Genomic DNA, 23,869 nt, shown 5'->3' on the forward strand with positions numbered 1-23,869 from the left:
ATCTTCTCTCATCAAGCTCTCGTCTGTTTGTTTGTGTTTGTGTTTTGCCTTTTCTCTGCCAGCTCCGTTCTCAGCTCCGTCCTTTGCCTCCCCCGAGAAGTAGACGACACTTTCCAGCCGGCTATGGAACAGACTCCTTCCTGCCTTTGCCTGAAACCTTGCCGAGGCTCCAAGGATGACTGCTACCATCTAGCTCCAAAAAAGAAAGGAAAAAGGCCTTGAAACCCCCAGCAATTGCGTTGCCACTCTTACAAGGTACCCAGCCATCCGCACGCCAACCGAAGACCATGTCCATTTGACTCTTCATAACCCGCCAGGTCGCGCCAAACCGCTCTCATCGTGGGTGGAAAATGTACAACGCGAAATCGACATGACCTTCCCGTATCAGCCTTTCTCTATTCTCCATGTTCATTCTCATCGTCGCGCTCCCTCTTCAGCCCCCTCTTGTCCTCTTTCTCACCATCCTTAATGATGACAATGAGGTCATTGACATAGTCGCGCAATGTCCGGCTTACACTCAACACATGAAAGAGACCATACCTATGAGCTCGAAACAACCTCTCGTTCAGGGTGACTCCGTCCTGCTCAAAGCGTTGGCCATGCTTATTGCCATATCGGGCCAAATTCCGTAGAATCATAATGCTCATCCAGGGCACGCCGCAGGGATGGCCGTTTTCATCTACCGCTGTGTAGTGCCACTCATGCTTGATCTGGACGGGGTCCTCATCCTTGATGTCTCCCGCCAATGCGTGGATGGTTTTGGACTGTTCACTGGCTGCCAAGGGGATGTGCACTTTGTAATGAGGAGAGAACTCGTTGGACTTCACCAGTGGAGTTTCCCGTGTGCAAGTTACCCAGCGACATGTAAACTCTTCACCAGCTTTCGGCAGGAAACGCCACGTCGATCCTTCAGGCTTTCTCTCGATTTTCAGATGGTCCGTCATAACATGATTGAAGAGAGTTTCACGTTTTGTATGCCAGACAGGACATAGATTCCGTGGATGCACCCGACCGCTCGGGTCCTGCGTATCCGGGCGAGATGTTTCCCACAGACATTTGAAGAGAGGTCGGCCTTGAAGATCAACCAGAATCCTCCGCGGCTTGATCCCCTTGATGATGAATCTCGGGGTTGGGCCATTAATGACTTGGGCCTGAGCAGAGACGAATGTATTTGACACATTCTTGATAAAGTCAGCCGCGGGAACGGGATTGTTCTGTGCGAATTTGCCTTGGTATGCTTGCCAAATAGCAATTTGTGTGATGTCCTCGGTCGGGGACTCCTCAAAGCAACACCGGAGCCATCTTGATGAACGTTCGGGCTCGACAAACTGCAAGAGATGCGCATGCACTTCAGGGGGGATGGTGGGAATCGGGGCGGGAATCGGTGCCGGCCTAGGTTTCGGCCTCTCCACGATGCTTTCTTCATGGACGATTGATTGGTAAAGCAGAAGACTTGTGAGGCGAGAAATGGTGTTTGGTAGAAGATGGAATGCGTTTGAGAGGAGTTCCGTATTATTCTCTGGGATTGCTGTGTATTTGTAGAGAAAATCGAGCGAGCTTTCCAGGAGCTCGTTGTCATCGAGGAGGAGCAGCGAAAACATTCGTTCTACAGTCGACAATGGAACGTCAGTGAGACGATGCGCATCAGGCTTTTCGAGTCCGATTCTGTTGATTGACCGCAAGGCTGAAATTATCATACTCCTGTCATCGCATTCGAGGTATGGCAAGAGCGACATGTAGAGCGGGTCTTTGGGTTTCATTTCCCAGTATCTCGTGACTTGCTCCGTAATTTCGAGAGCCGACTGTTTGTATTCGACGATTTTGGGTTGATGCGGGAGTGAATGAGCAATTGTGAGGAAGTCCCTGAACAAGGGAAATTTGGAGATGAAGACAGCATTCTCTTCGAGAATCACCATATTGCGGAGGACGAGGACTGCTTCCTTCAACTTCTCCAATCTCTCTGAGAATTCGGCAGATTCCAAATCCTGATCCACGACCTTTGGCGTGACGGCTTGTATGCGTTCGAGCAAGTTTGATGTGCCGAAGGCCGCATTCAGAGTGTTGAGGGGTCGGGTTTCATCGTCTTCCTCGTAGGTGATCTCCCATTTGACACCACAGATCAGTTGTGTGATCTCCAGCGCCTTTTCTAGCAGAGACTCGGCAAGTAAGGGAAATCCTTCGAATTTGTACTTGTCGCCACGTTCATATGACACCTTGACCAGATGGTGGAGGGCAAAGTCCTGCTCTTCTTGGATACCCGATCGCAGACCATAGAGACACCTCAGGTAGATGTTGGGGCCATTCATGGCCGCCGGAATGGATGACTTGAGGAATTGCTGTGGTTCGGGTGGCAGTCGTGGCGCGGTCACGGCTTTGGCATGCGCCTTGCGAGCATAATACAAAGGATCATTCCCAGGAGTGTGAACTTGTCGCAGTGTCAACGCGACAGGTTGTCGAGGCTCATACTTATCAAACCAGTCGAAACCTGAATTGCGAGGATCATTCGAGGTGTTTGTGTAAGGCTGCTGTTGGGGTGGCGGTGCCGAAGGAGAGTCTGTCGCGCGGACGGTGCGACTGCGTGTCGGTGCAGTGTCTGGCTGGAACATCTGGGTGCGCTTGGGATCTTGTCTCAACTGGCCTGTAGAAAGCGTGTTAATGAAGGTAGAATGATGTTGGTGTCAGCGCCAGAACATACGAGTGGGATATCTGCTTGCGCTTCCTTGCTCTTCGGGCTCTGTCTTCTCCCGCTTGGGCGTGACCTGGATCTCATCTTCGCCAGAGTCTACATTTGCTCCTCCTCCGTCCGCCATGGCAGGGTCGATTGCAGCGCGGTAGTTGGGCGCAGAGTAGTTTTCAAGGGTCCGTGTTCGTAGATCACCTCCTTTCGCACTGATGTCTTCGAGGATTTCCCGTGGCGGCGGTTCTTCTCCCCAAAATGTAGCGATCTCGTAGGCACTTTGAAAGTGTGAGAATGTGTCAGTGAAGAGAACGTATATATGTACCTAGATACCGCACCCGCGCAAAAAGCACACTCGGGAAAAGAAAGGCAGTGTGAAGTGTCACTCACGCGAGATTCTTGTAATACACTGTTTTCAGTTGAAATGTCATCACTGCCTCATGGGTTTTGCCAAAGCCAAACTCTTTGACAAGGGTTCTCCATTGCATCCGCCCAGCAGACAAAGCATCATACCCGCCTCTTTCCATGACCAATTTGTACAGCTTGTGCAGGGAGATGGGCCGGCCACTGACCTTGCCCTCGCGGTCGAAGGGAGTTCTGTCGCAACGGAACACGCAGTCAGCTTTGTGTACTGTTTGTGTTCGCAAAGGGTCGGCCGGGTACTCACCCTCGCTTCTCATGGAAGGCGGCAACGTCCTTGAGGAACTCCTCCTCATCCTCAATCATCTTTCGAGGAGGGGCTGCCATTTTGGTCTTCGCTGCTCAAGCACACACAGGATCGAGATGTCACCGCGCGATATGTGCAGGGTCGGAGGGGGTCATCGCGGTTGGGAGTGTTGACGAGGAGGGACAAAGACGGTGGTCAGGGATTGTGAGGCCCAGATAGATATGAAACTGGCGTCTCGGCGCGTTCGTCGTGTTTGCAAAGAATGAAGTGTCGCAATGCTCGCGCATTTGGGCTTTGCGCTCTGCAGTTGAAGCGACGGTCACTTTTTCTCGGCTGCGCCCGCTCGGATGGGCATTTCCGACTGGCGACTTGTCCGCCACGTCGCCAAAGGCCAATAAAGCGGTACCTGGCGAGCTGGATTCGCTTTCGAATCCCAGCCCTCATCGTCGTCTCAAGGTATATTCAACAGTACTGGCACACTGCCCAAGCCATGTTCCAGGCGGCCTTGACATTATCTGTCCAAGCTACGTCTTCTCGAATATCTCCATGGTAATGTCCTGCTGTACTTCTGCTGACTTTACGCCACAATGCCTTCTCAAGGATGTCAAAACCTCTCCCAGTCATCTCCTTTGTGTCTCCCTTTGCTCAAATTTTCCTATGCTACTGTATCTAATGAAAGCATCGCTCCCATCCCATGGATCCATCTCTCCAGCAAGGATGCCCTCTTTGCCATCTTTGAAACCAGCCCTGTTCAATTGGAACATGGTCGAATTGAGGAGAGGCAAAAGTTCAAAGTCTTGCAAGATCCTGAAGTCATGGTATAGAGAAAACCGCTTCAGATTCGACCTCTTTCCCGGTAGGTAGAGAGGCTCATAAGCTTACAGGAAGAGCTCGACCTCAATGCGTTGTCGGTCGAGGCCCATCGTGCTCTGATTCAGACCCCAAACGCTACCACTGCCGGTGTCGCTCACGTCGCCATCATCGTCAAAGTGCCTATTATAGCCATCAAATACCCCATGCCCAATGGACAGGTGACAAAACCCCGTATGCCAGCCTTCATTGCTCACCAACCCTCCAGATCCGGCGTTTTCAGATTCGCTTCTCCAAGAACGAAGACTACTATGAGGCTATGAAAATGCTTTCGCGGGCGAATGTGCCTACCGTTGAAGCCGGCACCTTTCCAGCCCACAAACCACAAGCCGCAGCAAGACCGGTCGCGCCGAACCTGGTAGCTCCCAGCGATTCCGCTTCTCAAATTGGTCTGTCAATGCCCAGTCCGAGGAAATACGCTGCAAACGATGACATGTCTGCTCTCTCGCTGTCTCGGCCAGCAACCTCAGGTCACTCCGCTATGCCTCCTCCACAGATGTTTCTGGCGCCTGCACAATCGGCACAGTATCCTTTGAATGTACGGCCACCACCTGATCGGGACTTGCGCACAGCCCAGGCGCCGGACCTTGGGCCTGCATATCCCAAATCTAATATTTCACTCAGCACCGCCACTACTCTTGTCCCCGACAAACAGCAGCTCAGACTCCGTGCTATGCAAAATCAATCAGAGTTTGAAGATGTCGGAAATATACGCAGCCGGCAATCGACCAGAACGTCTCCTTATTTCCCCGGACTTGAGACCTCAAGGGGGAACATCAGCCTAGGTCTTAGAGGAGGGCAGTTAGCATCGCCGGTCACAAGATCCGAAGTCAACAATCACAGCTACTCATTGCATGCAGGTGGAACCGGTGGTCCCGTCCTTGAAGAAGGACAAAGTGATAGTCACCTCAGGGGTGGGGAAGCAGACTCGGTGCTTTCTAAGACCACAACCGCAAAAGGTAGAGCAAAGCGAAGCGCAGCATCGAACAAGGCCGCAAAGACCCCAGCAGCCAAAAAGCCCCGAACTACCACAACACGTAAACGGACTACAGCACAAAAGGGCCAAGAAGACAAGCGCGTGCCGACCGTTGATGAATTGCTTCAACAACCGGGATACAGCTTGCTGCCGGACACCACGACCGTTGAGTCACGAAGCATTATTCCATGTGTGGAAAATAATCTGACCGAACCCGACCAGACAAAGAGCATGGAAATTGCCGAAACAGAGGACGACGCAGACCAGGCCCTCGCAGCTCAGGGAAGTCCATTCCTCGACGGCACAACGACGACCAGGCGCATGACCCGCTCTGCATCGCAAGCTCTTTCGCGTGTTCCATTACAACAAAATGTCAAGGAGAGCAACGGACTCGTCAAAACAGCTGCCCTTCCACCATGTACGCCGGCAGACCAGATCATCAGCAATCCTGCAACACCAGCATCACCAGTCGCTCAGGCCCATACCACAGCGCCCCCTCAACCGACGACCTCTCTTCCACACCGTCGCGAACCACAATCTTCAACCCTTCCCGTTCCCGCAACTGACACCTTCCTCCTCGGCCTCCACACCGCACAGCAATGCCTCTCCGACGATCCAGCCTTCGACCTCTCCTCGGCCCAATCTCGCCTTGCCGCGTGGCTCAAGCTCCCCGAGTCAACGCAGACGACGACCCTAAGGGCTTATTTCTGCGAATTGATCATGACAGAAGGGTTCAGCCAGTTGTGCAAGACCGTGGACATGTTTTGGGAAGGCGCAATTCTGGAGGGGAGGATGACGATGATGATGATGATGATGATGATGACGACGAGGCCGAACACCTCGGATCCTGGTTCGACGAATCAACGCGGTGAAGAAGAGGGGGTAGAAGTTACAAAAGTCCGTGGACGGGAGGGAGAATGAGACGAGAAGGGGAAAGGGGTAGGATCTGGGAAAGTGGACTGAATGCGATCGAGGGAAAGAGGGATTCAAGAGCTCGAGAAAAAGAAGGGGAGAGATTGTTCTGCTGGTTGTCGATATGAGTGAGTGTGGTTCTGAGTTTGTACGGGTGACGGGGTGAGAAGAGCAATATGTACAATGCTGTGCTTCCTCCGAGCTTCAAAAGTGGTTGTTCGAACTTGTTGAGATCACAGCAATTATAAGGAACACAGGAAGGATCATGCATCTCTTGTGAGCTTAAAAGTAATTGTCACAGGAGAAGCACGTCAAGTCAGTGGACAACAGTGTATTCATGTTGGTCTCAATTCGTTCCAAGCTATCTGTCTGTGTCGTAAGAAGTGCTTCTCTACCTTGATCTATCGCTTTGCTAAGGCAGATGCTCGTAGTGAGACAGCTTGCTTACGTGAGGCACAATGAAGACGCAAATGTCATCACCCTCTCCCACGCTAGGTTGTGCCTATGGATGGGTAGGAGTCAGGGTCGCGACTCGCGAAGACCAAGTGCCACTCCTGTTTCTTCTGATGCTTTCACCATTCCGCCCCAACGCCTGTGACGGCCACAAATAGCCTGCCCCAGTATCCGAACAGTGAAAAAAGAAGACCCAATATACACAACACAGATGTGCTAGGTCGGACAAAGAGCACAGCAACCAAGAAATACATTGCTTGAGAGCTGATGCGAGAAGAACGAGAGCTTGCTGAAGCGAGAGATCAACAATTGTGAAAAAGTCGGAGGTTTGAGTTGGTCTGGATTTTGTTCCATTTAGCTGTCGGACGGGTACTCTGCTCGTGAAGAGTTCCCGTCTCTGCGACGTGAAAAGTACACGTAGAGCGTGTTTTGGAAAGTCGGAAAGAAAAGGCGGTCAGCCGTCTGGACCAAACCGCCAGGGTAGTGTCGTCGTCTCCAAGCTCAAGGCTGAAGACCGTCTTAAAACAGTAAAGGAAAATGTCATGTGCCAGGTTCCTCCAGCCAACACTCTGCTACCAAAGCAATGCCCAGTCGCTGGTATAGCACAATAATGGACACACAAAGAACAGGTAGGAATTTCCGGAGTCTAGCTCGAAAGAGCCCAAGAAGTGAACATCGCTAGCAGGTCGCGTCCAAGGCTCAGCTCATCCATCACCCAAAGTGACCCCTGAAAGACAATGTGACACCGATCCTAACGCCGGGCTAAAACGCGAGTGAAGTTGAAAAAGAAAGAACACCGCTAATATGACAGCATTCGATGGTTGCGAGCGCGCAGGGCGTCTACCCCAGGTCTTGGCCCAGCAACAGGGGTATACTGGAGACCCATGTCAATGTCCATGTCGCTGTCCAGATCCCTTCGGCCCATGGCAGTAGGACTGGAGTCAAGAGAAGGTGAATGTTGGCCAAAGGCAAAGGTCTGGGCCCGGAGAAGCTTCGATCGTTGTTTCACTTTCCCGAGACCACGCTCGCAATCAAGAATATGTTCCTTTGCATCCATTTCGACATAGTTCTGGGGGTAACATCGTGCTCGGTAATCCTTGAAAAACGTGCTATAGCCCCCATCTAATATGTAGGCTTCAGGGTATGTGAGGGCCGGGTAGCGATCAGCATTAACAGCCCGGTCTTTGTTGCGGATGAATTTCGCCATGAGAGGTGCTCGATGAGCAGAATATTCACAGTGGAAGATGAGAAGGGCTCTTGGAGTTGGCTCGACGTCGAAGAGCTGAGCCGACAACCTTTCTTTGTCGTTGAAGTTTACAGCACCCTCAATGTGGCCGCCATCATACTCGTACTCAAATCGGCAATCGATGATCACCCGCTTCTCGTACAGATGATCGAAGTGGCCGTCTAGGACTGAGACCATTGTCTCCTTTGTTATTCTGGGCAGACAACCTGTTTCACCTTCTGGGTTGAAGTGGGGTAGTTGAAGCACATGCGGTGCTTCGACGTCCATAATTGAAGGCAACAATGGTGGAGGGCTAAGTCGCTCTTTTTCTTGCTTCATTATGTCTTCCGGGTGTTCAAACATGCTCAGTGATCGTCGGAATTGCTTTCGAGGTCTGACAAGAGGATTGGAAGATTTTCTCATATGGTTTCCGACAGGAGATCCATTGCGAGACGAATGTCCAGAACCAGCCAGAGTCGGGCGAGATCGTGGGGGAACAAAAGCCGGCGCACCCAATCTCGGGACCACTTTCTCCTGACCTGGCGAGTCTGCAAATATCTCGGACAGAGAGAGTGAGGACGATGTTGCAGGTTTGCTCGAATAGTTGCCATTACCGAATTTGAACGGTGGCAATTGACTTTCGGGCGCAGGCCTCTGAGGAAGGTTGCCGGTACTGTGGCCCTTAGCTCTGGTTAATGTAGGTCGTAAGCATCCTTGTTTCCGTCTATCTTGAGGGAGGTTGATCTGGAATGGCTCGCTGGGCGAAGCACAAGGCGGTGAGGGTATCGACAAGGATGAAGTCTCGGAGGGTGTCAGGTCTGGTGTTGGTGACTGGAGTTGTATTGCTACTGTACAGAAGGGCATCTTGTGCGGTAGAGGTGAGATGTCCAGGTCCATATCCATTGTATCAATTGGTGCGGGAGAGGAAGACGGTATAGGAGGTGTGGTCAAGTTTCCTTTTTGCAACGTCAATTGAGAGATTTGTTCACCAACAGCAATCCTTTACTCACTCTGGCCATCCTGTGCAAACAAGCTGTTGGGAAAGAGTGACCTCCGTGGAGTTGGCACTTGCGGACTGACCTCTCGTTAGTACTGAGATCAACAGCTTCTTTCTATTGCAGGCTGGAGACGAACCTCTGGTCAATGTGGAAATTTTGTGAAAGATCGGCAGCCAGGCTGGCCGTGGGCGAAGAACCCCGAACCGACTTGAGGCTGAAGTAGTCCGACTTTGGCTTCTTCATGGATAGATCTTTGAAGTTGAAGTTGTTCGTGGCAAAGGATTTGGCAGCCGCGAACGACGCAAAGGATGTAGGAGCGTCCGCTCTGTAACCACCGCAGTGGCCCAAGAACGCTGGAGGCTGCATGGCCGCCAATGGTGATGAAGCCTCAATCATCCTATCGAATAACAAGACCTTGACCCAAATGCTACCTCTTATATTTCCATTGACAAGCCACCCTTCCAGAAGGTCGTCGGTGGGCGGTGTCAGAGAAGGCGCTGTTCGTTTGGATCTCGTCCGAAGAGTTCGGGTAACACAAGGCCGTCGAGGTCGAAATCTCGGTGGAGGTGGAGAGAATCCTGGCCGGTTGGAGGTACCTGAGGCTTGGACAGGGTTGATACCGGTCGCCTCTAAGCAATCATACTACTCAGAGATCAGGGGGCTCGAGGTTATGTGGTCGACTGTCTGTCTGCTAGTGAAGTTCAAGGTGGAGGTGGTAGAGAGCCCGATACAGGATGGAGAGAGGCACACCACCGAGCAGGAGCCCCTTCTCGCACTGACAGGAGACAGAAGACTGAGAAGAAGCGTCCGACCTGCAGCTCGGCGGCTTGAAGCAGAAGGAGGGGAGAAGGAGAGTTTTAAGGCCGGTGCAAAGTCAGGTCTGTGTTGTTGCTGGGCAGCATTGAAGTTGGAGAAGTGGGCGGACGACGGTGGGAGCAGAATCAGCTTGAATCAGCTTAGCCGGCCTCGCTGGAAGCACTGCAGTCTGCAAGGTACAGAGACCAAGCTTAAAAGAGCCCCAAAAGGCCTGGAGGCTAGAGACGCACTGCGGGCACCACGGCCCCGCCTTTGGTAGTTGCTGTGAATCCAGAAGTCTGGTTGGCACCGAACAACGCCTTGGCTCTGGCACTGGCACTGGCACTGACAGCCGCTGGAGGCACTGGATGATCCTTCTATCTATGGGTCGAATAATCAAGTATGATTGCCACTAGGGAGTTACCGTTCGAGACGCACGCACGCACATGTTGCCTCTACACACAGACCAAAAGACTGGGTGGACGACGGTCCAGAGCACAGTTCAACAATAAAGTATGAGTTGACTTTACGGGGTACCTAGGTAGGTAACCGCCCAGGAAACTCGCATACCTTACCTGGGAGGCCTCAGCTGCGCCCGCCCCGACGCCCGTGGAGTACGAGGTATTGCCCATTCCTGCATAACCTGCTCGGCTGCTAGACTTCCTGTACGAGTAAGCCCACCACTGCCACCAGAGTGCCTACCTAGGTAAGACTCCACCTCCACAGCCCAGAACTTAGAAGCGCCCCGGTCTAACAGGTCAAGTTTCTGTACCTGGAGCCTCGCGGTGGGCGACCTGCCTTAAGGCCTGCCTATAGTCACCTAAAGACTTTAACAAACTTTTGTCCTCGTCAGGACTTTCTCCACCTTGGCTGCAACACCATGTTTGTTCCAAGTTCCTCGTTTTATCACACAACCACTCAGCGCCGTCCTCTCGATCAGCTCGCTATTCAAGCTGTCCTGCAGACGATGTCATAGCCTCGCTACCTCCTTCTGATCGGCTGATCGCCGTCCGAGAATCAGGTCCATTGCCAGGTCGCAATATCCTCGACCCCATATTCGGATCTCGATTGAAAATCTTTTCCCGGCTTCATCTCCATAGCCGCTTCGCGAGGCCGTCCTAACCAATGCCTAACCAATGCCTCCTGCTCATTTTGATCACAGGATGGAGACCTTCCCATCTGGGCGCGAGAGTTCCTCTCCCCAAGCTAACGCTCTGTTAGGAAGGCTAAAGAACCTTCAGCGCATCCTGCAAGCCTCCAGACCTCCATCCTTGATCAAGACCGACAAGGTTCATGCGCCATGACGCGAGGTTGCCCCGTGCAATAACCGACCACTATCGGCCTATCAGATCTGGGAGAGCTGCACGTCAGAGAAGCTGTGCTCTGTTTTTGTTCTCTAGTCCGGTTACTCCATGTCATCTTGGTCAAGCCAACTGACCTCCATACCGATAAGCCCGACCTGTCCGGGCAGTGGGTTATTGCTCTGGAGAACGGGCGCGTGCGGAAATCAGGTTGTCATACTTGAGGATGAGAATGACCTGCACGGTGTGGAAAAGCACGGATCAATACGAGCTGAGCGGTAAGCCTGGACTCTTCGACCTTCCAAGCTGCCTTCTCATGCCTTCCGAAGACTACCTGCCGAACCTTACGTTGATACTATGCGTATTCACGGGACATTTGAATGAAAATCATTTGCTCCATTATTGCGGCACAGTATTCACGTGGGCGCCAGCAGAAAGACATTCCCTCCGGTTGTCAGTCAATGTATTGCGCCATCCTCCTTATCACGGTTGGTCATCAGCGTCGCTCGTACTTTGTCCATTTCAAGCATGGCTTCAGGCCCTAGGGTGCTTCAACTTCTCGGTTGTGGCTGTTGTCCCCGGAGACACCGTGCGAATGAGCCATGTCTTTACGCAAAGCTCGCATTGTCCAAGCGACCTTTCCGCCGCCTCAATTGGAACGGAGTCCCTCGCACCATGAACCATCGTCACCTAACAAGGGCAGAGCTGAAGCACATCTTGTCAAGCTACATAGGTCCTTGTTTTCGGCAAACTTGTTTCACACTAATCAAGATTGTTATCGGCTAGTGCCTTCAACCACTGATCCCCCACACTGTCCATTCGAGGATGGATCTCAATCAACAGTGCGACAGAGTGCAAATTCGCCGACCTGCCGACCGTCAGACTCATTCCTACGTCATCAATTGATGTTTTGTCTTTGTGATTTCTTGCTTTTCATATCAATTCCGGATGTCTGAACCGCAAAGACTGCATTGCATCGAGATTGGTTTCTCAATGGTCCCAACAAACACGGTTTCCGACCGCGTTTTGGTGACGCAGCCATGCGGCCCGTTTAAGGCTGGCGGAGGGGCACCAGTTGCAATTCTTGGACGAGTCGTCGAGATGACAGGAAGTTCCCCGCCAAGTGCGACACTGCCATGCGCGGAGAATTTCCTGGTGTGACTTGTTGTGCAAGCTCCATTGATGTTTTCTGCAACCGAGCCCGCGCAAACAGCACGCCGCGATCCCCGATCAGCACCATAACCTGAGTTATTCGTGGAGCTCGAACAATTGCTTCAATAGTTGTCTCAGTCGAATGTCATTTCGGTCACAATGCTGCGAGAGTGACATTGGATACTCTGCGAGCTCCGCGATGATCGCATTTATCGAATCAAGTCTTCCTGACTGAACCGAACATCCCACGAGAGACGTGTCTGCCAAGAATAAATATCAACAATGAGCGCGTTCGAGTCGCCAGTCCACGTGATTGACCAATTCACACATTGTCTCGATCAAAACGTCGACGGCAGCATCTTGTCTACAGAATGAACACAATATAGCTGCCACAGCATTGTAAGCCCGCCGTTGACCGGCGAGTTTCCGGTCCAACACAAGTCACCAGACTCTCTGATGGCTGCCATATCGTGGCGTTTTGTGCAGCGTTACAGCCTTGCGGTGGGCAGCAACGTTTTCCGTAAATATCCTCGAGAAGCTTCCTGCCCCAAGAACATTGCAACTTCAACACGTGGGTGTGTGTCTTTGACATTGGGCTATAGAGTTTGAGATTTCTTCGCCACCAGCGTCATACATTCCAGAAGAAACGTCTGCGACGTCTACCAGGATGTCCAATTGGTAACCTTATGGGAGAGTTAGAGTTACATATTTGAAAGAACGCATGATGATTGATCACACGGTTTGACGCGACATCAGCGCCCTCATTCTGCAAATTGCCGCCTGGAGCCAGGGTCTGAAGAATGCCATGCCAATTTCCGAAAACAGAGTCTATCTGCGAAGGTTCGAGCACCGAAGCAGCTTCCAGGCTCGAGTAATATAGGCTACTAGCCAAAACAATGCTTGCAAGCTATTTAGTGTGTGCCGTGAGCTTACTCCCTGGTTATACTTGTGACACTCCTATGGTCACAGTCGCCTTGAATTGTGAAGTTGTTTCATTGCTGGCTCTGACGTTGAAGTCGGGCCTTGGAAAGGTCCATTGTACCTTTCGCTCTCTATTCTGTCTGCCGGGGGCGTGAATTGACAGTTCTAGTGTGCTAATCTCTATTCAGTGTCTGTTGAATTCAGCGTTTCATCGTGCTGCGCAGCGTTCGGATTTCCAATGCTGAGAAAACTCATCAAGGTTCTGGACTGACAGCATCATTTCCCATCTCAACAAACTCCTCTGCACCACAGAGTTCTCCGTCTCAGAAATAGCCCTCGAATAACCACCTCAATTTCTCCAGTGCCTTCTCTCCACGTCCTTCGGGGTATGTACTGACGCCAAACTTCCTTCCCTCGGCAAGATGCGTGGCTCGGACAAGGTCATCGTGTTCTTCTTTGGAGAGCTCATCCAGAACGGCAGCGATGAAGCGGCGGGCGTTGACGGCGTTGGCCCGCATGTGGCCCATGACCATCTCGACCGAAACGTCGCCATGGACGTCGTGCCAGCACTGTCATACATTAGACAAATGGAGGCACCGTGGAGTGCAGGCATGACAGAGATGTAATTCCAGCAGGGAGGATGTTTCCATGTCAACGCGAACAAGGATTGCGGAAAGGGTACGTACATCGTAGTCCGTGCTCATTAGGATGACCTGATAGGCAATCTCAGCTTCGGCAGCGAGCTTGGCCTCTGGCAAGGTCGACATATTGATAACGGTACCGCCCCATTGGCGGTACAAGTTCGACTCGGCGCGAGTGCTGAATTGTGGTCCCTCTGTCGGAGTTGAGAGGAGAGACGGTTAGCAATGCCAATTAAACCTCGTCACTGAGGTTATAGCTTGAGGTTTCTGACTTTTCACATCGAGCACAATTGACTTTGTCAAGCGCAGAAAATTCATGCAGAGGTGAATACAAAAAATGGACTACACCAATGCCCTCACCTCAGGGAGCGCAATTCGTTAGACACTGCATTGGCAGAATCTCGCTCGAGGGAAACGCAAGTTGCAGAGACATGCCCACGCAAACCTCAGAGATGGCGACTGCCGATGCAAAGAGAGAAGGTAAAAAGAAATAATAATAAAAAAATGAAACTTACCCATAACAACCAAAGTTCCCGAATCGTGCAAGACCACCCCTTCTCCCTCCAAACTATGACCGCACCGTCTCACCACGTTTCCTACCTTTGCATCAAACGGGTCCGCAAAGGGGACATGACAAACGACGCCGTCCTCGAAGAAAGTCCACGGCCTGACCCCCTTTGTTCGATCAATGACCTGGTCCGGGACGACAAAATCCCTCGGCTTGACCTCCTCGGCCAAACTGCCCGCGGCGGAGAAGGCGATGATGCACCTCACGCCGATGTGGCGCAAGGCGGCGATGTTCGCACGGGAGGGGACTTCATGGGGCGCGAGGGCGTGGTGTGGGCCGTGGCGGGCGAGGAAGGCGATGGGGATCGGGTGGCCCGTGGTCGGGGAGGGGTGTTCCAGGATGGTGATGGGCGACGACGGCGAGCCCCAGGGCGTGTCGACGGTCAGAACGGCGGCTTTGTGGAAGTCCGGCAGGTGTTCCAGCCCAGTGCCACCTATCACGGCGATGTGGACGGGACCTGGGGAAAGGAAAAATATATATACCACGGTCAGTCAACCCGTGCTTTAGGAGTATGTAAGTGGGGGATGGGTATCAAAGTAGAAAGCAGACCTGGATATGTCGTCGATATGTGTTCTGGCTCGACTTTGACCTCCATTGATACCGACCGCGAAACCCGTCTGCTAAGGGATTTCGTCGTAGAAAAGCGATGATAACAAGAAAGAGTAAAGAACTTCTCACAGAAGCTCCTGGCAAATTCCTGGCGTGAGATACGCAGAGAGAGAGAGACAGACCCGTGTAAGGCTCCAACCCAAGAAAAGATGCCGGGGCGAACAGCGACGTAGGTGGTCTGTGTTCAAAACACCCAAAATCTCTAATGTGAGTAAAATACCTATGAAGGCAAGCCCCAAGATGATAGTTTCAGAGAGTGGCTAGAAGTTCTATGGGAGTGGAATGGTATATACCTAGGTGTTGTTCTTACCGCTGGAGGCTGTTTTACTGTGAAAAAAGCTGTATGCACGTTGGTAGACGGCGAGACGGCTCCGGATCAATATTCGACCGAGAAAGATACATTATCTTCCTTGGGCCACCGACCGACAAATTGCGCCATCCGTCTCTTTCCTCTGCCTCTGCATGTGCGGACAAGAGTGCAGCAATGATGCTTGAACTTAGCCTGACTCTTGTGACATGGCCGATTCAGTAACCTTGCTGTTGCTGCTGCTGTCGAGCTGACGTCCCCAAAGTGTGAAAGGCGCCAGGGCATTCAATCTGCTACTTGAAAACACCAAATAATAATAAATTCTATCCTCCCCCGCGCTCCTTCAAGGCTGGACAATTCTTCTACCACAATTCATTCAAGAACCCAGTGTGGCATTGTTCCGGCCACTTCGAGCAGCAAATATGTTCGAGGTCCCGGATGCAAAAAGGTAGCTGTCCCTTAAAAGGATATAATTCACCAGTTTACTGACCCAAGAAGGGTCAAAAGATCGGACCTTTTCCGAGACGACGGCTCCGGCTCGCCAGGCTCTCGAGGGTCGAGCAGATCTCCATCGCCAGCAAGATCCTTGGACAACGACGAAGAGAGTATTTTGAGATCCAGCTACGGATTCGAATACGACTTTGTGGCACCTAACCCACCGTCACGGAAACCGACTCTACTAGCGCCAGGCAAATCTCAACCGGACGTCAACCCCCAGGACGAAGAAGAAGATCAAGAATTCCAGTTCCGCCTATTCACGTCGAACTCGAGATCGATCGACCGGCCTTCTCAGCCCGATGCGCCCACCGCAGACGCCAGGATCAGGCTCTCGCGGACCCCCGAGCCCGCGGCGCTCGCCGACTCACTGTCCCTGGAGAAAGCACACTTCCTTCGTCCTAACCGGCCCGACTCGTACTATTTCACCTCGGCGCTGCCAGGGGAGACCATTGAGGCGTTGAGATCACAGTATGCGGACGTCGCGCTGTCAACCGCCGACGTCCTGGCCAGGGCCAAATCCACCAAATGGCCCGGATCTGCGCTCCCTTGGCGTCTCATTCACGTTGAACTACTCGGCAAAGGCCGCCGCCGCGGCGCCCGTAGGCTTGAGGACGTGGCTCAATCAGCCGCTTCGTCCGCAGTAAGTACCATTGACACCAGCACCCAAAGGTCCAAGCCCAGCCCAAAGAGACCGTCGAAGAAACGTCGCATCCTCCTCCGTCGCCGGCTCGCGCTGCGGCAGGAGCTCGCCGCGCAGGCAACAGCGACGGAGGAGACGGAGAGGGAAAAGCGCACGCGACGGAACCGGGAGAAGAAAGTGAAGCGGAAGGAGAGGGAGAAAAGGAAGAAATTGGAGGAAGCGCCGGAAGGCGAAGAAGGGAAGCCTGCTGGTGGTGGTGTTGGTGATGAGGAAGAACAGAAAGTTATTCCCACCGAGGAACGAAATCTCGCAACGGAAGGTGATGTGAGGGCGGCGCACAGCGGTCAGGAGGGAGGGATGCGATCCGACCACAAGGACTCGGCAGCCAAAGCACCAGATTTGGCGACTACCGCCAAAGATGCCGCCGCCGCTGCTGCTGCTGCTGCTGTCCTGCCGACAAACATGTCTACATCCTCAGCGCCAACACGACGAGCTCCTACATCCAGGGCTCCAACCACGGCCGCCACAGTGAATCCGAGAGTCTCGAGATCATTGCATCCCACGCGGCCACGAGCTTGACCTGCTACGGGGCCGCCGTGATGGTTACAGGAAAGGCGTACAAGGCAGCAATTGGAATTTGGACAAACCAGTGCTTGACCGGGGACAATGCTAACCAAACTCATTTCATTCTGGACAGGAACGTGTCTGGACAGGGACATGCTATAGAGCGTTGCGATTGATCGCATACATTATATTGCTTGTGTCGCTGACTGCCGGTGCCGGTGCCGGTACTGTGCCCGGTCTCTCACACAATCTTTGCTTTTGTCTTCCTCTTGTTTCCCACCCTCGCTCCAGCCAGGATCATGTACCCCATACCCGTCCTTCCCGAGTTTCTGATTGCCTTTTATACCGCAAAAGCAGACAACATGGCAACTTCATTCCCGTGCAGTATTTCAGTCACTGGAAGCCCCTCAAACGTCTTGAAGACCCCTTTAGACCAGACCTTTCACAATGCCCGTTCTTAATCACTGGCCGTTGGCAATCGCACTCGCAAGCCTTTTGCTCATAAAGTCAAAAAACGCAAACTGACTGGGCGTCGCGCCATACTCGTACACAAACCGGCTGGCCAGGAAACTGCCAAAGATGGACTTGAGGTAGTTGTCCGGCACACGGCTCAGGATCTTGTCCAGGCCGACCTTCTCCTGCAGCGTCTGGGGCAGCGCCTCCTTGAAGACCTGGTGCCTCAGCTTCTTGTTGTCCCACAGATCGTTGAAGTTTTGAAGATCTTCGTCCAGCTTGGTGATTGCCAGGGACAACTGGTCAGAGAGGGTCGAGCGAGCGACACCAGTAGCTTCGTGTTCCCGCCAGATGGCTTCGAACTCGAGCCGGGCATTGCGCTTGATAGTCTCTTGGACTTCCTTGACGTACGTCTTGTAGAACTCGGGAACGGTCCCATCGCTGTGAACACACATGTTCTCGATAAAGCCCTTGTCGTCAAAGGACAAGCTTGCCAAGACCTCCAGCGACGACGAAGTCACACCGCCCTTGTTGGCCGAGGCGTCTTTGTAGATGATGCAGCCGGCCTTTTCAAGCCGAAGCTTGGCGTCTTGCGTGATGAACAGGTTGGCACCCTCAACAATGTATGGGATCCTGCACTTGCCGTCCACGATCAGCTTGCCCGCACTGGACAGATCAATGGACTCCGGCCGACCACCGCAAGGGACGAAGAGGTCGTATTGCGAAACATCGCGGAGGTGGAACGTATTTCGGAACGTCATGCCATTGTGAACCTTTTCGCCGGAGGGCAGTGTGACGTTGTTTTCTTCCACCAACACGCGGTATCCCTGTGGTGAGAGTTTTGAGATGTCGTACTGCGAAATCATCACCCTCTTCTTCGCCAGACGTACAAGCTCTGCGTGATCCAGTCCTGCCGGGTCAACAAGGACACCAGAACCATCAACGATGGCGGTGTACTTCTCGTTGCTGAGGAGGATCTCGTTGGACCCCAAGTCTCCGTCCGGACCACCGGTCTGCAACTTTCTGATTTTGCTGGGATCCAGATTCAACTTGCGATAGATGCCCAGAACATACTCGCGGACGGATAAAGTCGTCATTCCATATGAATCGTGGGGAATACCTCCCAGTTTGGGACTCTTGCCGGTGAAGAAGGATTTCCACCACGGGGCACCTCTGGCACGGGCATGCTCCGTGGCCCAGTCCACAAGGTCGGCAGTGTTCTCATCAGGCCCCATAAACAGGATCTCCTCCTGCCCGTGCAGATCAACAATAGGGTCCTTGATACCAGGGCTCGTGGGAGGTAAGAGAAGGTCCATGATGCTGTCGATGTATTTCTCAAAAGCAACGCGAGCCTTATCTTGATGCTGGTAATCAAGAAGGATGACACCTTTGGATCCACCTTCTGGAATGTCCTTGTTCTTTCTCTGTTGAGTGTTTGCCAGGTTGTAGTTCTCGTCGAATTGAGTTCGGGCATTGATTGCGTAAAGTTCCTTGTTACGAGACTTGACGATTCGAATGCCACCACGTGCAATGTCGCGGAACCGAAGATGGAATCCCCTGAATTCTGACCCAATGACCAAGAACATCCCATACAGGGCTTGTGGATATTCATGCTCGGGCAGGAATTCAGTGCTGGGCTTAAGCCGGAAACTGAGTGCCACCTTGGTCGGGGTGTAGAAGTTGGTCTTCAGGACTGCTCTGTTGAAGGTTAAGAAGTATTGCATCACCATCTCATCGTGCTGGTTCTGGGTGGTCGTGGAGACCATCTCAGCCAAAGTGTCATCATCGAGAACGTTTTGCACATCCAACCGCAGATAACTAAGCGTCGGAATGAAATCATCCTGCTCCCCTCGGGTTTGCACATAGTGAGTGCTTGCAAAAGAGAGGTACAAATTGCGAATGAGCTGAGGGTACTTGTTGATGATTTCGAGGATGTAGTCCGAGGTAAACGTCTCTGTCCGCAGCCGCTTCTTGATCTTTGAGAGCAATTCCGCATTGGCGTTGGTGTCTCCTTTCAATGCCGCGACCAACGAGGTGTACTCGGAGCCGAGCCGGTTGAGGAACTGCTGGACAAAGACATGCACGCAATGGGCGTAGATGCTTTCCTGCAAGCTCAAATTGCCGCTGGCGAATTGTCCCTGGAGCTTGTTCTGAGGGATACAGAACAGCAACGAGACCTCTTTGATGATCTGATGGATTGATGCCTCAATGGGAGGATATCTCGACTTGGCGATCTCATTGCTGGCCGGTTTCAAATAGAGAGAGACCACTGTAATGCCGTTGGAAAACTGCTCGACGTACTTTCGAGAGCTCGTGACCCCGTAGTAGTGGTAGAGATCTGACAGCGCACTGAATATACCCATGGCTGACCCTTGACGGTAGGCAATGACCAGTCTCTTTTCTCGGGTGCCCTCCATCTCGAACATCTCGATGACCGGGCCAGTGCGTGAAACAGCATAGGTGATGATCTCCTGGTAGATCTCTTTGGTTTTCTGTGTCGCCTTCTGCAGAAACCGCTTCTCACCAATGACCTCGACATCAGTCTCGTCGGGCCCAGGATTCGGGTTCTTGAACTGACACTCGTAAATGAAATAGCAGCGCAGTGACTCGTCCGGATTTTCCGGCAGGGCATTGCTCGATCGGAAGGACTCGACTCGGAAGCTCCTTGTCGGAGTCGAGCCGTCAATGTACTTCTCGTCGATCCTCTGCTCGTATCTCGGCCCGTCAATGATGCTGATTCCAGGCTTGCTTGTGTCAATGTAGACCGCATGGTCGGACGCCTCCTTGGCCAACCTGATCTCCAGCTTCTTGTCATCGCGCGCATACGCAGCGAGCTTGGCCGCATACAACGAGAGGATGTTGCTTGCCACGGCCTCGACGGTTTCGGTGGAGAAGTACATGTCGTCGATTCCCAGGGAGTTGTAGAACCATTCGGTCTCGGAGGCGATGAATTCGGTTGGCAGGAAGCCCTTCTCTTCGATGAGGTCCATAACTGCGATTGTGTCAGCTTCTCTTGATTGTGACCAAGGGCCTGCAAACGCACCCTCTTCCATCTGCGCTCTCTTGCCCTCGAATTGAGGAGCCACATAGCCGGGACTATGATCCGATAGAATACGGTGTAACGATTGATTGGATTGGGAGGCACCGGGCACTCCTAGCAACGTCGGTTGGGGTGAGGGTTGTCTTCCCGGTGTCCTGATCACTTGTTCGACCAACCTGTGTTTTGCCGGATTAAGCGGCTGGTCGCCGTTGGGCGTGAGATGATCCATGGTCGCTCTGAAAAGGAGTGTGGTGAAGAATAGCAGAGGATACTCGATGTGAAGAGGTACTCGAACAGTGAGCGACAGAAATCAATGGGGTGTAAGATGGAAGAGAACGAGACAAAGGCAGAGGTTGACCTCAGGAGCTCTTTGAAAAGGTTATACGCAGGTTCAGCTAATGGTGTCTGTCTCGAAAGGTGAGCATGTCAGCCGCACCCAGCGCCCCTGAGGAGGTTTCTGATATCGCCGTTGAGGTGGGAATTGGGCCGATTATGAGAACAGACAAGGCTAATGAGGCTGTCTGCAGGGCACTGTTCTGCAAAGTAACCGCTCCAGCCAGGTCAGCGTCCAATTCGGGCACCTTGTCAGTCAGCCCCTCGTGATCGCCAATGATGCGGGTTCGATAAGAGAAATAACAAGATATCGGATGGCAACAGGTCTCACTGCAGCTGAAACACCTTTTTGGGGCGGAAGTTGCGCGCAGACTGCTCTATGCCTACTAAGTATGCGGGCTGTGGATTGGGGGAATCCCGTGAGCGCAGCAAGGGCGGATCCTTGAGCCTTTTTAATACAATGGAATCTTTGAAGACGTACGCGCCCCCCTGAGACCAGAGAAAAAGAATTTTCAAGCCTGCATCACATGGTTACTGGAATGAGAGAATTCCAGGAACTTGTTACGAGACAGCATCGCCCAGATTCCCCCGCAATTGGATAGCCACATTCCGAGCGAAGGGCCTTTCAGGCACAGATGGAGCCACTGTGGGCGATACTTTTCCAGATCCATCGCTGCGCAGGGGCACTGCCCTATCAGCTGCCCTCTTCATTACCCAACTTGTGCCGCCTTGTGCCGCTTAGCATCGGAGCGAATAAGAAAGGAAGCAGATGCTGAACCGTTGAGCGCAGGGGAAGGTCACGGTCACATAAAGACTTTTTGCGAGCAAAACATCCCCAGAATCGCGATGCGGAGTAACATCAGACGTAATCAAAATCCAGAGATTGATCATAACAACTCAGGCCGGTCCGCTTGTGGCGGTGTGGTATTCCATGCGTGTATTCCTCATGCCGATATCCAAATATATACGATCCCGTGAGCGCCGTCGCGGTTACTCTCCCATTTCCGGTATACCATCCAAAGCAATGCAGACAAATCCATTTCATATCCGAGGCCGATCTTCCAAACCTTCTTCCGCTGCGTGAGCTGTCAGGCTACTGCTTTCGCCCGGTTGTTCGCTCACAACAACTTCTCCGTCCTTGTCGGGGTCGTATGAAATGATCCTCTCGAGCTGGCTGGATGACGAGCTTTTGGCTTTGCAGACTTCATCCTCGTTCAATGAGCAGCCATGGTCAGGACCCGGCTCTGGCAGCAAAGAGCCATTTTCTTCACTTCTTTCACCCTCTGCCTCTTCTTCTCCGTCGATGTGTGGCCCCTTCTTCTGTTTGATGAATGTGTCGATGATATAGTACTGTGCCGCGTTCATGATCAAGGGAAATATAAACATGACAAATGCAATCTGAACCGCCTCGTTGCCCTCCGTCCAGCGAAGCGCCCAATCACCGACACGTCCTAGCCAAGGGCAAAGTTGGAAAATGGCAAACACACAGATCTTCATGCCAATTAACCCTAAAAAGTAGAGGAGGCATTGCTTGGCCCACCAGGTGGCCTTCGGTGGCGTGTCATAGTGCCCAGACTCAATCGATTCCGGAGGGTTCGCGAGAGGTGTATATCGTGCTCCGACGGTGAGAATCTTGAGTATGCCAATGAGGATGGGTATCCCGATGGTCGTGTCAATGGCCAAATTGAGCAGGTAAAATGAGCACGGATTTGGTGTGTACTCCGCGGTTGCGTCGGACCCGAGTGTACTTGCTGCTGCATTCACGACACTCTCTCCTATCTGGCCTGAAGAGAACATGGACATGAGGAGGTTCAGCAGATGGAGCAGGATCGACCCGACGACTTGTTTCGACACGTCAAAAGACCAGACCTTGAGAGGTCGCTGCGGCCTTTCTCTCCATCTCTTGAAAACCAAGGATAACAGAGCCAGAGCGCCCAGTGCTCCTTGCACCAGTATAGCGAAAGGGCCTAGTAGTTTGCATTCGCCACTGTTCTCGTCGTCCGACATGCTTGCCGAAGGCGAGGGAGCCGGCGCAGAGCTGGCGGTCGAAAGAGGAGAAGCAGCTGCTGTCGGTATACTGAAGAGTATAGATGTCGCTGTTATAGTAAGGCTGTCGGAAGACTGAGACGACTGAAACGCCGAAACGAGACCATGGTGCAACTCTGCAGCGGAGGAGGGGGAGAGATCAGGAGGGTGCATGTGCGGAGGCGGGAACAATGCGCTGCTGTGATTGCTATTGTCCCATGTACTCGTCTCAACGGCAAAGTTCTTTGTCGACTTGCTCAGAGAGACTGCGGCTGAAGATGTTGCAAATTTCGCTCAACGGTCGGAGGCGCAGCCTGTTGGGAAGGATCAAGGACCAAGCACCGTTGCATGCGGGCGGGGCTGTGAGGTCACGACCCTGCCAAGACAATTCTCAGCCTTGTCACCCAACCGGCCAGGCTGAGGCGGAGCCCTGCCGGCCAGAACATACCTGATGGTCTTCTTCATGTGAACATCATGTATTGGTCAGTGCAAGACCCCGACTTTAGTTGAGGCTGCGGCATCTTTATAGGAGCACTTGACCATATCATCGGTCGACCTCCAAGCTTGAGCTCTGCCTCTTCTGCCGGCCTCTCTGAAAACACTATTTGGTTCTATCCTTACAGGTAGAGGAGACTGCCCAGACACATAGCTTGAGGATACCACTGGAGCATGTATAACATTGAGTTGGCACGATGGCAGTGGAGAGCGGAACCTTGAGAATGCAGATTGATTGAGACTCGACACGGTGCGAAGGCCGTCGGGGGAAACGGGGAGGCAAGTCCTGGCCTGAGAACCAAGGTCATGGATAAGTACTCAGGTAAAGGACGTCTGTACATTGCATTGCATGGAAACAGGTTCATTGAACTTTGTCCAACCCCTGACCTCTCCTCATCTTTTCCGCGACAGTCGCATCTCCGTCAGATAGTCCCGGCCAGGCTGCAGATGGCCTCGTCAGAACGGGGGCGAGCTCATAACTCAACCACGGAGACTGACTCCATGAGGTGGTGTGTCCTCCACACAGGGAGATCGCGTCATTGTCATCTTTGCTACCCCCACATACATACACATTCGTACCTATGTGACCATGTATGTGCCTTGGTTAGTCAGAGGTTCCGAGACGCCCGATGCGTAGCGATGCGTGGTGATGTGTGGAGTGGTTTCGTAGTCCCCAACATCACCATCGTCACCTGTGATTTCTGCCTCGTACATGTACATCATCATTCACCAACGTCACCACTCACCAC

At 52.6% G+C, this 23,869-nt stretch overlaps 7 protein-coding genes across 7 annotated transcripts; 2 read left to right on the top strand and 5 right to left on the bottom strand.

Annotated features, from left to right (window-relative positions):
- Positions 1 to 395: 395 nt before the first annotated feature.
- Positions 396 to 3,424, bottom strand: Z520_05710 (uncharacterized protein; the record flags this gene model as incomplete). The annotated part of the gene is made up of 4 exons (XM_016776213.1): positions 396 to 2,638; positions 2,696 to 2,955; positions 3,068 to 3,274; positions 3,345 to 3,424. The coding sequence occupies 4 exons, from the start codon at positions 3,422 to 3,424 to the stop codon at positions 396 to 398; spliced, it is 2,790 nt and encodes a 929-aa protein (XP_016632532.1).
- Positions 3,425 to 3,931: 507 nt separating this feature from the next.
- Positions 3,932 to 6,111, top strand: Z520_05711 (uncharacterized protein; the record flags this gene model as incomplete). The annotated part of the gene is made up of 3 exons (XM_016776214.1): positions 3,932 to 4,162; positions 4,229 to 4,375; positions 4,423 to 6,111. The coding sequence occupies 3 exons, from the start codon at positions 3,932 to 3,934 to the stop codon at positions 6,109 to 6,111; spliced, it is 2,067 nt and encodes a 688-aa protein (XP_016632533.1).
- Positions 6,112 to 7,354: 1,243 nt separating this feature from the next.
- Z520_05712 (uncharacterized protein) lies at positions 7,355 to 9,144 on the bottom strand (the record flags this gene model as incomplete). The annotated part of the gene is made up of 3 exons (XM_016776215.1): positions 7,355 to 8,736; positions 8,791 to 8,855; positions 8,915 to 9,144. The coding sequence occupies 3 exons, from the start codon at positions 9,142 to 9,144 to the stop codon at positions 7,355 to 7,357; spliced, it is 1,677 nt and encodes a 558-aa protein (XP_016632534.1).
- A 4,126-nt stretch (positions 9,145 to 13,270) lies between these two features.
- Positions 13,271 to 14,751, bottom strand: Z520_05713 (S-methyl-5'-thioadenosine phosphorylase; the record flags this gene model as incomplete). Its single annotated transcript, XM_016776216.1, has 4 exons — positions 13,271 to 13,516; positions 13,634 to 13,782; positions 14,104 to 14,613; positions 14,706 to 14,751. The coding sequence occupies 4 exons, from the start codon at positions 14,749 to 14,751 to the stop codon at positions 13,271 to 13,273; spliced, it is 951 nt and encodes a 316-aa protein (XP_016632535.1).
- Positions 14,752 to 15,494: 743 nt separating this feature from the next.
- Positions 15,495 to 16,789, top strand: Z520_05714 (uncharacterized protein; the record flags this gene model as incomplete). The annotated part of the gene is made up of 2 exons (XM_016776217.1): positions 15,495 to 15,520; positions 15,571 to 16,789. The coding sequence occupies 2 exons, from the start codon at positions 15,495 to 15,497 to the stop codon at positions 16,787 to 16,789; spliced, it is 1,245 nt and encodes a 414-aa protein (XP_016632536.1).
- A 446-nt stretch (positions 16,790 to 17,235) lies between these two features.
- Z520_05715 (uncharacterized protein) lies at positions 17,236 to 20,496 on the bottom strand (the record flags this gene model as incomplete). Its single annotated transcript, XM_016776218.1, has 2 exons — positions 17,236 to 20,219; positions 20,271 to 20,496. 2 exons carry the CDS (start codon positions 20,494 to 20,496, stop codon positions 17,236 to 17,238), a joined length of 3,210 nt encoding a protein of 1,069 aa, XP_016632537.1.
- Positions 20,497 to 21,641: 1,145 nt separating this feature from the next.
- Z520_05716 (uncharacterized protein) lies at positions 21,642 to 22,607 on the bottom strand (the record flags this gene model as incomplete). The annotated part of the gene is made up of 1 exon (XM_016776219.1): positions 21,642 to 22,607. One exon carries the CDS (start codon positions 22,605 to 22,607, stop codon positions 21,642 to 21,644), a length of 966 nt encoding a protein of 321 aa, XP_016632538.1.
- Positions 22,608 to 23,869: the final 1,262 nt, after the last annotated feature.

This window comes from Fonsecaea multimorphosa (genome assembly GCF_000836435.1).
Source record: "Fonsecaea multimorphosa CBS 102226 unplaced genomic scaffold supercont1.10, whole genome shotgun sequence".
In the NCBI taxonomy this organism is placed as follows: domain Eukaryota; kingdom Fungi; phylum Ascomycota; class Eurotiomycetes; order Chaetothyriales; family Herpotrichiellaceae; genus Fonsecaea; species Fonsecaea multimorphosa.